At 40.3% G+C, this 14,417-nt stretch overlaps 1 protein-coding gene across 4 annotated transcripts in view; it reads right to left on the minus strand.

The window, feature by feature from the left end:
* Positions 1-4,362: 4,362 nt before the first annotated feature.
* Positions 4,363-14,417, minus strand: part of TTC7B (tetratricopeptide repeat domain 7B) — a 108,927-nt gene continuing 98,872 nt past the window's right edge. For all 4 annotated transcript variants that reach the window (XM_015865358.3, XM_015865357.3, XM_015865356.3 and 1 more), the window contains one exon: positions 4,363-5,366. In XM_015865358.3, the coding sequence (XP_015720844.1) occupies positions 5,145-5,366 (222 nt within the window). In that variant the 3' untranslated portion in view covers positions 4,363-5,144. The remainder of the gene's footprint in view (positions 5,367-14,417) is intronic.

A 14,417-nucleotide genomic window follows, 5' to 3' on the forward strand; every position in this document is an offset into this window, starting at 1 on the left:
TGGGTGGGTCTCATGAATGCTCACACTGGAACAGAATGGATGCTGGACCTACTGAACCAACACAAGACTGAAGGTGACAGTTTCCTGGATCACATCATTACTACTAACAAGTTGTTGTGTTACCACCATGAGCTGGTGTCAAAATGGCAATCCATGGAGCATTAAGGGGAATTCCCCATTGAGGAAAAAGTGCACTATGCAGCCCTTGGTGTTTAAAGTGATGTGCACTGTCTTTTGAGATAGAAGGGATAATCCTTTTGGAGTTCCTGGAACACTGACAAACCAACTCTGACTGCTGCATCATGTTGCTGACTAAGCTGACGTTCAAACTTCCAGAGTCAGGTCGGAGAAGAGGACAAGATTTCTCTTGCAACACGATAATGCCAGGCTTCATTCCATTTTGAAGACTGTGGAGCACTCTGCCAATCCTGTCTGGACTGTCCTACCACACCCACCATACAGCCTAGATTTGGCACCTTCTGAGTTCCATCTGTTTGGGCTGATGAGAGATGGACCGCATAGACAACATTTTCCTAGCAATGACATCATCATAGCAGCCATGAAATAGTGGGTCATCTCTGCTGTTGCAGATCTTTAGGAGCGCAGCATGCAGGCTCTTGTTCATCACTAGTAAAGATACATAGCTAATGGTGGTGACTATGTTGAAGAATAGTGTTTTGTAGCTGAGAATTTGCTCCATCAAATAGCATTCTTCTGCTATTTGTACCTGTTTTGCTTTCCATGGAAATAAATAGGAGGCATTGCTTTCAGAGCAACCTATGCATGTTTTTATCTTATGGATTATCTTCATCACAGTAGTAATGAATGCATTTTAACTTTCCTGAGTGTCTCCATAATCACTCAGTCTCTATTGTTTCAAACTATAATGTAACAGGAGATATCAGCAGCATAATACCTCAGGATATTATTCACAGCAAAGGCATCTTAGCTGGGAACAAAATCCCAACGTGCTCTTCTCTACTGCATTTCTCAGGGCAAGCACAGTGCTCTGGAGCAAGGACAGCAAAAGAACCTTGCATGTATATGTGGGTGGGACACATCTGGGAACTGCAGGACCAGCTAACTTGCATTCAGTCACCCTACTTTTGCCTTTGTTTTAATGAAAATGGCAAGGGAAGCAATTCAAAATCCACATCATCCAACCTCCCTCATTAGAGGCTATTTCCGAATGGGGCTCACACCTCCTCCACATTGCCATGTTTCCTCCTCCACATTTAAAGAAATTCAAGAGAAGTGAAGGCAACGAGCACTGTGAGCTGGTCTGACTCAGCCAGTAGCCTTATGCTCACCAGATGTAACCCAACATGAGCAGAACAGATGTGCAGCTAAGATCTCCTATTCAAGAGCAACTGCCAGTATTTTGAGTTAGGCCTGGGATGAAATCACACGCTAACCTGGTGTATGATCTGTGCCTTGGTTAAGCCTTTGTGTTACTGAAGTTCATCCTTGCAGAAGTTAATCCTCCAGGTGAAGTCTCTAACCCAGAACGGCTGATTAAGAATCTGGTGCAGTTCTCTGACAGCAGAAGAACCTTACAAGGGTTTGTTTGTGTCTGTTGGTGGGCCTTCTCCAGGGCTTTTCATAAGCCAATGGCAGCTAGTGCCTACTGCCTTTCTATATGTTTGTAAAGAAGGCAGCTTTGCAAGAGCTGAAGAGAACACTCAGAACTCAGCAAAAAGATGGAAGGGGCCTCAGAGGATAAAATGCATCTGTAACTCTGCTTTCAGCAATGCAAGCACTTGTGTTTGGAGCAGCAAGACCTGTGAAGAAGGCTGGGTATCCCTTTGGTAGCAAGGAGGCACAGTCTCCCTGCTGTACCCTGCCCTGGTTTGCTTGGCCCAGCGCTGTCCTGCTGCTTCACCCACCCAGGGCTGTGGGCGGGAGCCCAGGCCCAGCCCCAGAAAGAAGCTGAAATGAATGGCTTTTATGCATTCTTAAAGCCACATCACTGTATTAATAACCAACAAATATCATCATTACCTATTACCAGCTGATTATTTTGGTAATGGTAACTTCATACTCAGTGTCGCTTTCCTGAGGAGACAATTTTAGGGGCAGAGCGGGAGCCAAGAGAGCAGGGAGTGTGTCCCAATGGTCCAGAGCAGGCTCAGAGCTTCATACCTGGATGAAGCAGAGAAGGGGTAAGCTCTCCTAAAGATATTCCTGCTGTCCTTAAAGACACAATGGAAAACACAGCAAAATGACACACTTCTTCAACCCTTTGAAGTCCAAAGCAGGTTTTTACACTCAGTTCTTCCAAACACACAGCTGCTACTGCGATCAGAGAATGCGGCCTGGAGATGGTGAGCTTAAACAGATGATATGCTGGAGCAGTACACCTGCTGAATGAGCATTTTAGCCTACAGGGGTATGGTGCAATGGAGGCTGGTACAGCACTGCAGCATGTGCTCAACACATTAAATGTTACTCGCTTGGAGAAGCATGAGGACACTGCAGAACAGAAGAGGTCTCCTCTGAACGCTGCTGGATTCATCCTTCTGGACGAAGGTCCAATTCCTGTTCAAGGACTGGAGATCTTGAGCTTGTTCAACTTGTTGTTATACATAGCTGGTGTGTCTGATGATGCAAGTTATTAATAAGTGGTGCAAGTACAGCCTGTTTTTTGGAGGATAAGCCATGTCTTCTTTTCTGTTCATGTCACTCCTTATGCAGCAGGTCATACCAAAGGACTGACTACCTGTACCAGGCTTCTGTGGGAAAGCCAGCAAAACTCCAAAGGGCAACAGAGAAAGGGGCTGGCTGAGTTTTCAGCTGGATCATTAAGATTATTGGGCTTCTTAATTAAACAGAAGGAAAAAAAGAAAAGTGGGAAGAAGTCACACAGCCATAACTTCTGATAACAGCTTCTGATTAAGGTGGAAACTATGTTTAAACAAGTGCTGCTGTTTAATTCATGTGCTGCAAGGACTTCCACTTTAGCCTAAAAACACCCAAATGTAAGGACTTACAGCAATAATCAGTTTTTAATAATAGATAACTGAGCTTTACTGAGGCTGTTCACAGGGGGCACAAGGGTGTGGATTTACACCAAAAGTGATTCCATAGTAAGGAAATGTGTAGATCAGGTGATCCTAAAAGGTATTTCAAATATAACTGAACTTGGAGAGCAGAAAGGATCCAGAGGAACTGAATTACACAAATGGAGGTTTTGTAATATGTTTAGTAAACCACATAGTAGATACTGAAGACATCGGCCCAGAGCACATATTATGAGGTGGGACTAGAAAAGAGAGAATGGCTGGCAAACAGAAAAGAGAACAGAAATGCCAGGGACAGCACGAAGAAAGCACACAGAACTGGCACCTTAGAAGGGAAAGGGAAACTTTGATATTTCTGTAGTGAACAAGATGATAATTGCTTCTGATTTTTAAATAGATTTGAAAATATTGCCTATAATGGTGCTTTGGTCCATTTTATAAGGAACATATGGTATCAGCATTAAGCAGATATAACTTGAATGTAGCCTTAATCTAACAGGCACAAGAAATGCCAAAGAAGAAGAGATACAAATGAAGAGCTCCCCCAGGTTTAAGTATTCTGCCATTGAAAGACACTCACTGGAGTGCACAGAGCCCATCTCGCAGTGGGGATCCTGCAGGCTCCTGAGGTGAGTAAGCTCTATGGTGAGTTGCAGAGAAAAAACATTTGCCATTTTTCTGAATCATCAGCTACCTTGCAATGAGCATTTTGAAGCTGCTTCTTGTGAAGCAGTTCATCAGGCACATACCTATGAGTGCCTGTTTTAATGGGGAGTCTGGAAATCCTCCCAGCTCCCACAAGTCCACTATTTAAGTGAGGAGACACTAGGATGCTCTGGCTTGCACACCTTGGATGCTCATGGCAACAAATGGCTCTTAGCTGTGCATCCCAGGTAAACTCTAGCACGTATGTCTGCTAACTGTATGACCCTAATGTATCAATATGGCAGTAATGTTACCAGGCAACTTTTCCTTCAAGGGAAGTAAAGAGTGGGAGATGTTGAGAATAGCGCATAAATGTTTAATGTGCTCCTCCCAAACACTAATAACATATGTGGAAAAGTCCATGTGTTATGTAGAAGTGGAATAATCTGGATTCAACGAGAGCTGGAATAGGAGGAGTGTAGAAGAGAGTAGTAGTGAAGACTTAGGGAAACCTGAAATCCCAAATAACTGTAAGTATTGGCAAAGAGCACAGCAGCCTGTGTTCTCTAGTCATTCATCAAGGCATTTAACTTTGGTGTTGCTGATCAAGGCCAGCCAGCCACAGATCCCACATCAACAGCATGCGTTCACAAGACTTCTCTTACCCCCCAGGCAGATAACCAGGGCACAGGAAAGGTTCCATTTAAAAATCATTTTATTATTAACATAATCTTCCCATTTAGCCAAGTGTGGGTCACGAATAAGGAATGTCGGTAAATATTCCATTTGAGGTTCTTTTTACATATTTCCATTGATAAATAAACTCTGAATTCACATAAAAAAGTTAAACTTAAATAACTAATATATTTTTTGTAACAGGCATACATTGGTAAAATATAAATATTCTTGTACTCAGCCTCTGCTCTAAATAGAGATAACAGTTAGCCACACATCACAGTTATTAACAACTAAAAACAAGAACTCAACTGATTCTCTGGCCTGGACTAAAATAGAGATGGAAACAGAAAATTCACATTTTGACTTTGGGCCAAAAGAGGTTGAGAGGCAGGAAGAAAACAGTTTTCATAACAGGCTTGTTAAAAATAGTCTGCTCTGCCACTGAATTTTAACTGGAATATATTATTCTACGTTTGGTAGTTGATTCCATTATAGTTTTATGTAACACTCAAGTATCACTAACAAAATATGGCACATCGTTCAGGAACAATATAATGAAGTTTCAAAACTACCAGGGTAAAAACATTGGCGATATGACTGGTTTGGCTCTGGTTGGCCATTCTGTCCTCTGAGCTAAGCAACAGAATGCATCATGACACTGTTTTGGCCACTTTCCCACAAAAGATGAGTTTGTTACCTGCCACTCTAAGGTTTTGCAAACTAATCAGTTACCAGGCAGCCTGAAACACTGGGTTTCCACACCCAGAAGTCAGACCAGAATAAGTCGGTCAAGATACCCTCTCAAAGAACTCTTGGGATGATTGTAAATGGGACAACAGGACTGCTGGCTTCAAGCTCCAGTGCCGTCAGGAAGCATTCAGTCGCAGCATCATCATTGCCTTGAGCCTGCAGCACCTCACCCAGGCCGTTCCAGACCTCGTGGGCAGTGGAGTTCACCTGCACAGCGTCTCTGAGAATCTTTTCGGCCAAGCTATAGCGCCCAAGCTGGTGAAGTATCAATGCCTGCAAAAACACAGCAGAAAAACAGTTGAGACTGGCCACAGTGGGGTAGTCCTGAATCTCAAATGATATGCTGCAGCAATTAAATGAACGTAGTGGATGGGCTCAGAGAGCTACAGACCATATCATGTGCATCTTTTTCATCAGCTCTCAGCTTGGGCAGTGAAAGAACTGAGTTCAGCTCCACAGGCAACAGCCATGGCATTGCTTTCAACCTGCAGAATGGAAGTGCTCTGGGACAAATACTGCACCAGTATACTATAGGAGTCCAACAGGAAGAAAACTAGATCAGGAACTTTCTAGATACAGATTCTGTATCTTCCTATAAGGGCTTAGATCCAAGTAAACACCGTGCTATCCAGGAGTGTCCACTATGATAGAGTCTGAATAAAGCAGCAGAAATCTCCATTGACCGTATTTATTATTATAATGTGCAGAAAAAGTTTCAGAGTGACCCAATAAAAGAGTACTATTCTAATATTATAACAATAATAACATTGTTATGCATTCTCACTTCTGGACACTGTATAGCACAATGCATATGGACCAAATATCTCTTACCAGAGAGGTGTCCTGACTGCAAGCTTGTTGACTCCTTACAACTTCCCCTCTTGCAGTCCCCCACATCTTTTATTTCCCTCTTTAAATCTGTCCCTCAGATCACATCACTCTGAAGAATCGATAATTAGAAAATACTGAAATTTTATGCAAACCTTGAATTGTCCTCCATGAGTTTCTTGAATTCTGCTCACCAGGCTGGCATTCAGCAGGCACAGATTGCCAGCTGCATCTCACAGAGCAATAGAACAGACCATACACCCCAAAACAACCACATAAGGAACATGGTATAGTTCTGGCAAGTAAATAAATGCAACAAAGCCTAATTTGCCTAGCAGATATTCTGTCATAAAGGCACTAGAGGGCTTTTCTGGTCATGGGTTTTTTGAGCTGTCAAGTGAGTCAGGATTTCCAGAGTGGGTGAAGAGTATTTCCAATTAAACAAATAATAATCAGATAACTTTCAGAGATGGTATTTTTTCCCTGCAGGAAAGAGATTAATGGTGACTGGTACATTTCAGATGGAAAACTACTAAAAAGGAAGCAAGGATATGAAACCTATGAATATATATGTGTGTGTGGTTTGCTTGCAGTTTAGTACAACCATCCAACCTTAGAAACTTGAAAAGCGTTACCAATTTTCAACACCTGAATCCCTAATTCATTCTCAAAAATTAATGTTTTGGGGGGTGACGATTTGTACATTTCATTCTGGTCATTTACGTGGGTTGTTTGCAAATTATTTTTTTTCCCCAAGTACACCAGACTATTTTCCCCACTTGGTGAAGATTAAGGCTGTTCTTTTCAAGACCAAAGGAAGCAACCAAATCCTACAGCTCTAAGCCTATTGACTGGAACAGAAATAAGCTATGATAAATCTGCTCAATTCTGTTTGGAAAAAAAGTGCAGTGGAGACTACCCAGCTGACAGGAGTAAATACTCATTGCTTGATGGCTGCCATACTTTACTAAGAATATAAGCCACATAGCACTTGTGAAGGAAGTACTCTGGCTTGGACAGTCAGGTTTTGTTCCCTCATGACTTAGAGGCCATAGACTTTTAGAGGCTGACACACATATGTTCTCTGGCATGGAGAATGGTGGATATCCTACCAATGGGATAAGAGAAGGACTCCTTCTCTGGGCAGCAGCATCTGGGTGACAAGCTTTGCATCCAGAGAACAAATGGAGAAAAAATTAGATTTGTTTCATGTAGAACATTAAAAGGATAGCAACATTTGGTCACTATAGCTGTGGGCTGAGCTCAAACAAGTGGTCTAGACAAGGAAGGCATCGTATCATCTGACTCACATACTCCCTCAGAATGATGGTCAGATGTCATACCCAGCCAGTGTCCAGCTCGTATCTCCTTCCCAAATTACTTCATTAAAATTCTGAGGCACAGAATATTTTTGTCTGTGGTCTTAGCCTGGTTTTGCTCTATGAAGCATTATGCTACTGGCAATGGAAAAAGGAGCAGGCATGTCTATCATACAGCAGCATCCTGCAGTGACCCTGCACCATCACCCAGCCAAGAACACTGACCTCCAGCCCACCAGCTGTCAGCACACACTTGCCCCCTGTACTCAACTCTTCAGCAAAAAAAAAGACAACAAAAAAGATAAACAAAAACTCCTCTATGATTTCCCAACAGTCAATACAGATTATAATAGCCCTTAACTTGTAAATTTCCTTTGCTTCCTAAGTGGAACTAGAAACTCAAAGCTACTAGTCCTGGCCATTACCTATTTAGGTAAATGTAAATGTACAAACAATCATCAGCTAGATCTCTCAATGACTGCAGATGAGCTTGAGAAACACCTCAGCTCTGCATAAACTCCAAGTTGTAAGGCTCACACCTGCAGACCCAGCTTGGTACTTTAAAATCACACACACACTTTGACAGATCCTTTAGCAATTCTGAAACCTGAATCAATTAGAAAAACTGTTATATAATCACTCTGGTAAATAATAAGAAATATTAGGAGGAAAAGCACCTATTCCACAAATAGAGAAAGAAAACAGTCAATTTCTCAAGAGTTACACAGATACGCCCAACCTATTTGTTCTCTGTCCATTTTAAAATGCTGCAGTACTTGACAGGTCTTTAATGCAACTGTTGGCATTCTGCTAAGACAAAGCATCCCATCACATCTCTTACACATGAAAGTGATAAATTTTTTCATTTGCTTTTAGCACACTGTTATAAAAGCCTCCACTTTGAGTGGGTTCCTTCAATTTACAGCTCAGTACCAATTTTGTTTGTAACATTTCCCTGTGTTTGGTTTGCTGATTTTTTTGGTATGTTTTCTGTCAATTTTTGGCAGCTGTTTTTGGCAAAAAAACGTAAACCCTTCCCTATATTTCTCTTCTCTTAGCCAATTTTACACTCAGAGGTTGATTTTGTACCTCAAAAACAAACAGAAAATTGTCATCAGAATCTGCATAGACAAAGTAAAGGGAATCTTTGAACTTTTTTTCTGGTGTGCCGCCATTGCACACCAAGCAGTGTTTCATGTCTGTTCCTGTAGTTCATTACCATTTCCGCTGATTGCTACAAACAATCAACTGCTCTCAGAAATTCACGGATTTCGGATTCTGCCTGCATCAGAAGAGGCCAATGGCCCTTAATTACGCCCAGGCCATTGCTGAGGTTCAGAGACAGGAGTAACAAGGACAGTCCAATTTCAAGAGCGCACAAGGCCTGAGTTCCTACAAAAATATTATTGTTTGCCGCCCATGATAGGGAAATAGTTGAGTCACTGGAAAACAAGGTTCTACACGAGTTTCACATCAAAACAGAAAAAATTCCACCAGAAATTAACAAAAATGGAGAAAAAGAGGTTCCAATTTTCGCCACAGGTTATTTTCAAGACCTTGAAGATCTTTCCTCATTCTATCTAAAGACACAAAGCCTCCCTCTGTTTATTTAATGATTTCACACGTGCTTGTTCCCTCTCTTAGCATCTTTATACCTCACTGCACATTGCCCAACATAAAGAACTGCTACTCTTTGTTCATTTCTCAAGAACATCTGTTTTCATAATGCTCAGCCAAATAGAGCCCAACCCTCACTTAAGGGCCCTTAGCACTGTTGTCAAAACATAAGTCATTTGTTTTTATTCAATATCTCCTAGGTACCTGCACAAACATGGCCATTAAAAACAGCTATTGAGTCTGAATACACAGAAATATCGTAATGTTCCATCCAAAACATTTGGATGAATAATCTTCATTTATACTTATCTTGCATATATGGTGGAACAGGGATTATATCTTCTGTGTTTTGGATAGCATCTGAGGGCTAATCTTGTTTAATGTTCTAACTCACAACATCACAAGAATTACAAGACTGATGATAAAGCAAAGAGGACACAATACAGAAACAACAGGCTGATCATGAGAACTGGAGTAACAGAAATGCAGCGGAAGTCATTAACAGCAAGTGGAAAATAACAGGGCAGCAACAAAACAGGTCTGCAGCAAGGTATAAGCCTGTCAACTGCAAGTAGCTTGGGAGAATGCCTTGGATTAATCAGGCAACCATAGGATGATACTGTGAAAAGGTGTCAGTGTGGAAGAGGGAAACACAGGTGACATAAGGAGAGGTTTCCAGTGCAAAGAAAGCTGTACACAACAATAGGAAGACATCCCCTGGCACTTTGTGTCATCCCTGTTCTACAGACATCATTCAAACCAGAACAAGTACAGAAAATGATTATTGGGATGATCAGTAAAAATCTTAATTTACAAGAGAAGACTGGCTGACTTGGTTTGTTTAACCTAGCAAATAAAAAACTGAGAGATGAGTCTACTTGTTATAAACATGGTAGAATAGAATAGAGAAAAACTATTTTAGTTAGAGAATAATGTTGGCAGAAAAATAGATGTGTAGAAATTGGCTGTGAGTAAGATCACCAAAAAAAGGTGTGAGCATTCCTGGCAATTGGAGCAGGGAGTTTTTGCAACAGCCTTCTGCTTGTAGCAGCAGGGTGTAAAACAATTCATCTTTGAGGCTGAGCTTATGGAAAGGGCTCGCATGCTCTGATGGTTTGGAAGATGACCGCCAGCCCCCACTATTCCTGGTCCAATATCAGGTTTTCCATCAACTGAATACCCACATTCCTTTTGGTCAGTAGTGGAAAGTGAGACAATAATGGCATGCTTATATAATGCCATGACTTGATGCTTCTGTTGTTTGGAGGACTTTCTCTAAATTTCTTGGGTTACACTGAAGAAGCAAGTGCAGAGAAATATCCAATTAATGAATACAAAGGTTAAAAGGCAAAATTATGGTAAAATACCCAACTTACTTTTGAAAGAAAACTGAAATGACAAAATACTGTCTTTTGGGCACAGCAGGATGCACAGTGGAATTTTCAAATGCATGTAGCACAAAATCTTTAATTAAGTATTGACTTCAATAGGACCAAATCTTCAGACCTCCTTGTTAACACTCAGTAAGACATGATGTACCCATCCAGACCCTGCATAAACAAGACAGCTTCAAAAAAAATCTGGGCTATGCTGAAAGCAGCAGGAAACCAATCACAAAATTTAGTACAGACTTTAGTAGGCCAAAACTATATTTTGACATGCCAAAATTATATTCAGTATAGTCCTTTTCCCCCTTCTATTTTCAGTGTAGTAAGCTTCATTAGCTAAATTTGAGTATTTTTAAAAAGAAAAACATTCAAATTAATTCTAATTTCCCAATGCAGCTTGACACAGTCTCCATGTAAAGCCTTCATTTAGTATACGTACTGTTATTATTAACAAAATATCACTCAGTCTGAACAACATGATACAAGAAGCAATTGCATAAAAGCTTAAATAAGCACATAGTGTAGTCTTCACTGCAGGGAACCTTCTTTTCAGCAAATGGGCTTTTTCTCTTCTGCAAATTAACCTGTCATAATGATTAACCAAACAGTCAATGGAAATCACGCATCTAGAAAAATAAACACAGAACAGAAATGGAAAACCACTTAAATAACTAATTTCTGATTTTGAAAACGTTATCAGAACAGCTATTTAGATGAGTCTAGGAAGGTCACTTCTTTTTATGTGCTTTTGGGGAAATGAAAGTCTAATTTTTTTTTCTATGAAACTAACTATTAAAAAATAATAGCTGCAATTATCACTCATCGTATGGCTCAGCAAACCAGAGCCTTATCATGCCAAATGTATTATTTGAAATAACTACCAAGCATAACAAAAACAAACAAAAACCACAACACTATAAAGATCGCTGTGGTTTCTTCTATGTGTCTAATCATAGAATCACAAAGCTGGAAAGGGCCTACAAGATCATCTAGTTCAACCGTCCTCCCATTACCGTTGCTACCACAAATATGCCCTAGTGAGCAGGAGGTTTCCTTGAGGTGGAATCATTTCACTGCTCGTCCAGTACACCTGGAAAATAAACTTCCCAAACTCAACAGAAGAACCACTTCAGAGGTCTTCCTTTGTCCATTGCAGATTGAGACAAACTATTTCATTTTCTTTGAGAAAAACACAGACTCTAAGTAGGAGATGTTGGACCATCCACCCATTTACAGTTTTGCCTTCTTGAGAGACAACACTAAATACTGAGCACTGAACTCTCACAACTCTGCAGAGAAAGAAACTGGTAAATGGTAGAAATGGAGAGCACCAGAAGAAGAAATGTAGCCACTTAACATGCAAAAAAGCATCAGTTCTGCTGAAGATTTGCAGCCTGTTGAGCTGCAAGAGACCTCAAATATGGAAATTTCAGTTCTACCAGATAAAATTGTCAGGCTGTATTTTTTCCTAGGCTGATCTATTACAAGAGTTCTCTAAAGAGAGTCTAAATTTGGCCCCTTTTCACCTAAAAATATTTCTCAGAGTTGAAATTTTCTCTTGCAAAAACAGTAACAAAACTTTATGCAAGTATGAAAACCGAAGTGGGCCAATTTTGCTTTTAATGAGGAGACAGAAGAACAATGAAAATAGAATTTGCCTAATTCACTGATGACCTGCAGAAACCTAAAAAAAGCTAAAAGCTGCAAATATACAATCAGATATAGAGCTATATTCTCGTGTTGGAAATAATGATTTTAAAAGTTACTATGAAAAACGTAGAGAAATTACCACATTCCCAGTTCTTTTTCTTTATATAAACTTCTTTTTAATTCCCAGTATGAGAATTCATTGCAATGCATGATAGAAACATGCAATCTTATTTAAAAACTTGAAAACAAAGAATTATGACCATAAACAGTTAAAGTTTAATATGCAATGCATGCATAGCATATCCATATGCACGGTAAATTTAGCATCACAAAGCTGCCCCTTCTTGCACACTGCTTTTTCAGCCCATTTCGCATGTGTTAAGGTGGCTGCTATTTTCAAACAAATCTATCAAACTAAAGTTTACCAGAGACTTGACAGTGTTGTGCTATAATAATGAAACAGAAGTGTTGGTGAGAGAAAACTAAGAGTTATTTTCATGATATGTGGAGAAATAAGTAAAATTCTGTTGGTGACGTTTCCCATCTTCTCTGATTAAAAATACGCACATTCTATGTTCAATATAAATGCTCCTTTTTTAATTGCACGTGTCTTTTTGATTCCACGTACTTCACAATTATGTAGAGTAAAATAGCACATTATTTATATGCTACACCCTCCTGTTTTCCTGTTAGCTGATGAATTTGTACTGTAACATGTCCATTTACTGGAAGTGTTACTTCGCTCAAGAAATTGTGTATTAATTCCTTCTTTGGAAGGAGTGCACCAGGAACAGTTACACGTTTAGTCATTGTAAGTAGCCATTTTCTGCAAGTACAAAAATGCTCTGGCATTGCACATCAGTTTGAATTGAGCCATTCCATCAGAAACAAGCATAGCTCTATGTCTGCTATGACAGATATGGATGCTTTTTAATGTAGGGTTTCTGAAGGGTGTCCATATTTGTAAGGTCTAAAAACAACAACAAAAAAACCACAAGATCATTCACTCTAAATTAAATACAGAAACTTTCTGAACTGAGAAAGAAAATGCAATGTACAACTCATTTGTTTCCACAATGTAGAGTATGAAACTCTTCAAACTGAGATAAAACATGAAATTTGTTGGAAGAACTAAAATGGAATATGCAGAAAGTAGAATATTTTTGCAGCTCCGTGTGGATTATTTTTTTTATGAGGACAGGCAGCTGATAGCACTTCAGCTGATCAGTCACAAGAGCAAAGCAACTGATGAACAAATGTGAATCTGTGCCTGCAGCCAACATTTTTGCTCATTGCCTATGCTGAAATATTGCCTTTTTTCACGTTCCTTCCTGCCGCTCTCATTTGCCTTATTCAGTCAGCAGCACACCAGGAATTTAGCTGCGTATTTGGTGTCACCACTAAAGCTCCCAAGCCCCAGTCTGTTATGTTTTACCCTGCCCCCAATCCCAACATACCCCCTCAGGGATCCAATTGCTTCCCCTGCTGCAAAACACTTGTTGCTAGGAGAAAACCTACCGCTTGGCAACAGAATCGTGAAACAACAACTTGGGCTTTGTTACTCATTGAACTCTACATTGCCAGCATGAAATAATGAACATGCGTGGTTGTTGGTGCATCTGTGTATTTATAACCCCTCGAAAATGACTGACCCCTTCTAGCAGGAGCTTGTTTGCCTTTTAGTTTGTTACTGTGCACAGCCAATAACACAGAGTTTCAAAATGGAAAGTTTGTTTGGCTTTGTTTAAGTTGCTGATCACAGTTTCCTACTGAGATGAAGCTCTCAAGGGATGTTTTTCCCCCATAAAATAATGTAATTATGCAATTGGCTGCCACAGCTTTGATTTACAATTTATTTGAACTTCATATCGGCTTATAAAAATGCAGCATCACTACCATATTATATGGTGAGTTCTACATGGTTTGACTAATTCAACACCAGCAAGTGCACTGGAAGTAAGACACCTTACTGGTGGAGTGGAAAGCTCATAGCTTCAGAGGTAATATAATGCTTTACCCCCATTTGAATATCACACTGAGACTCTTAATACACTTTGTCTACACACAGTGAAAACACAACAGGTCTCCTTCCAGCAGTCAGACTGTCATGGCTCAAGCAGTGCTGTACCATCCTGCTGATCAGGGAACAACAACGTACAGCCTCAGCCTTCAGACTGTGGTCTGTTCTGAATTTGGAGTATTTGCCTTCTGGTGCCAAATGTTTTACATTTCCTCCCAGCTGTGAGATCAGCGCCTCCCCACCTTCCTCATGCACTCAGTATATTCTTGGATGTCACTTACATGCTCATCCCTTTTTCCCTCCTCAGACATTTTATAGATACAAGTGCATGACCTCGTTACACTATAATTCGCTACTGGAATCCTAACATTTTATCAGTAGAATCTGTGGTTGCATTGTGGCATTGCCTGGTTTCAAAAGCAAGGCTGGATTTACTACTGCATCATCATGCTACCTATGGAGCCTCCCAGGTTCCACTTCCTACTGATGCCATTATTTTCCA

This window comes from Coturnix japonica, chromosome 5 (genome assembly GCF_054131305.1).
Source record: "Coturnix japonica strain WE chromosome 5, WE-NBRP24, whole genome shotgun sequence".
NCBI classification, from domain to species: Eukaryota; Metazoa; Chordata; class Aves; order Galliformes; family Phasianidae; genus Coturnix; species Coturnix japonica.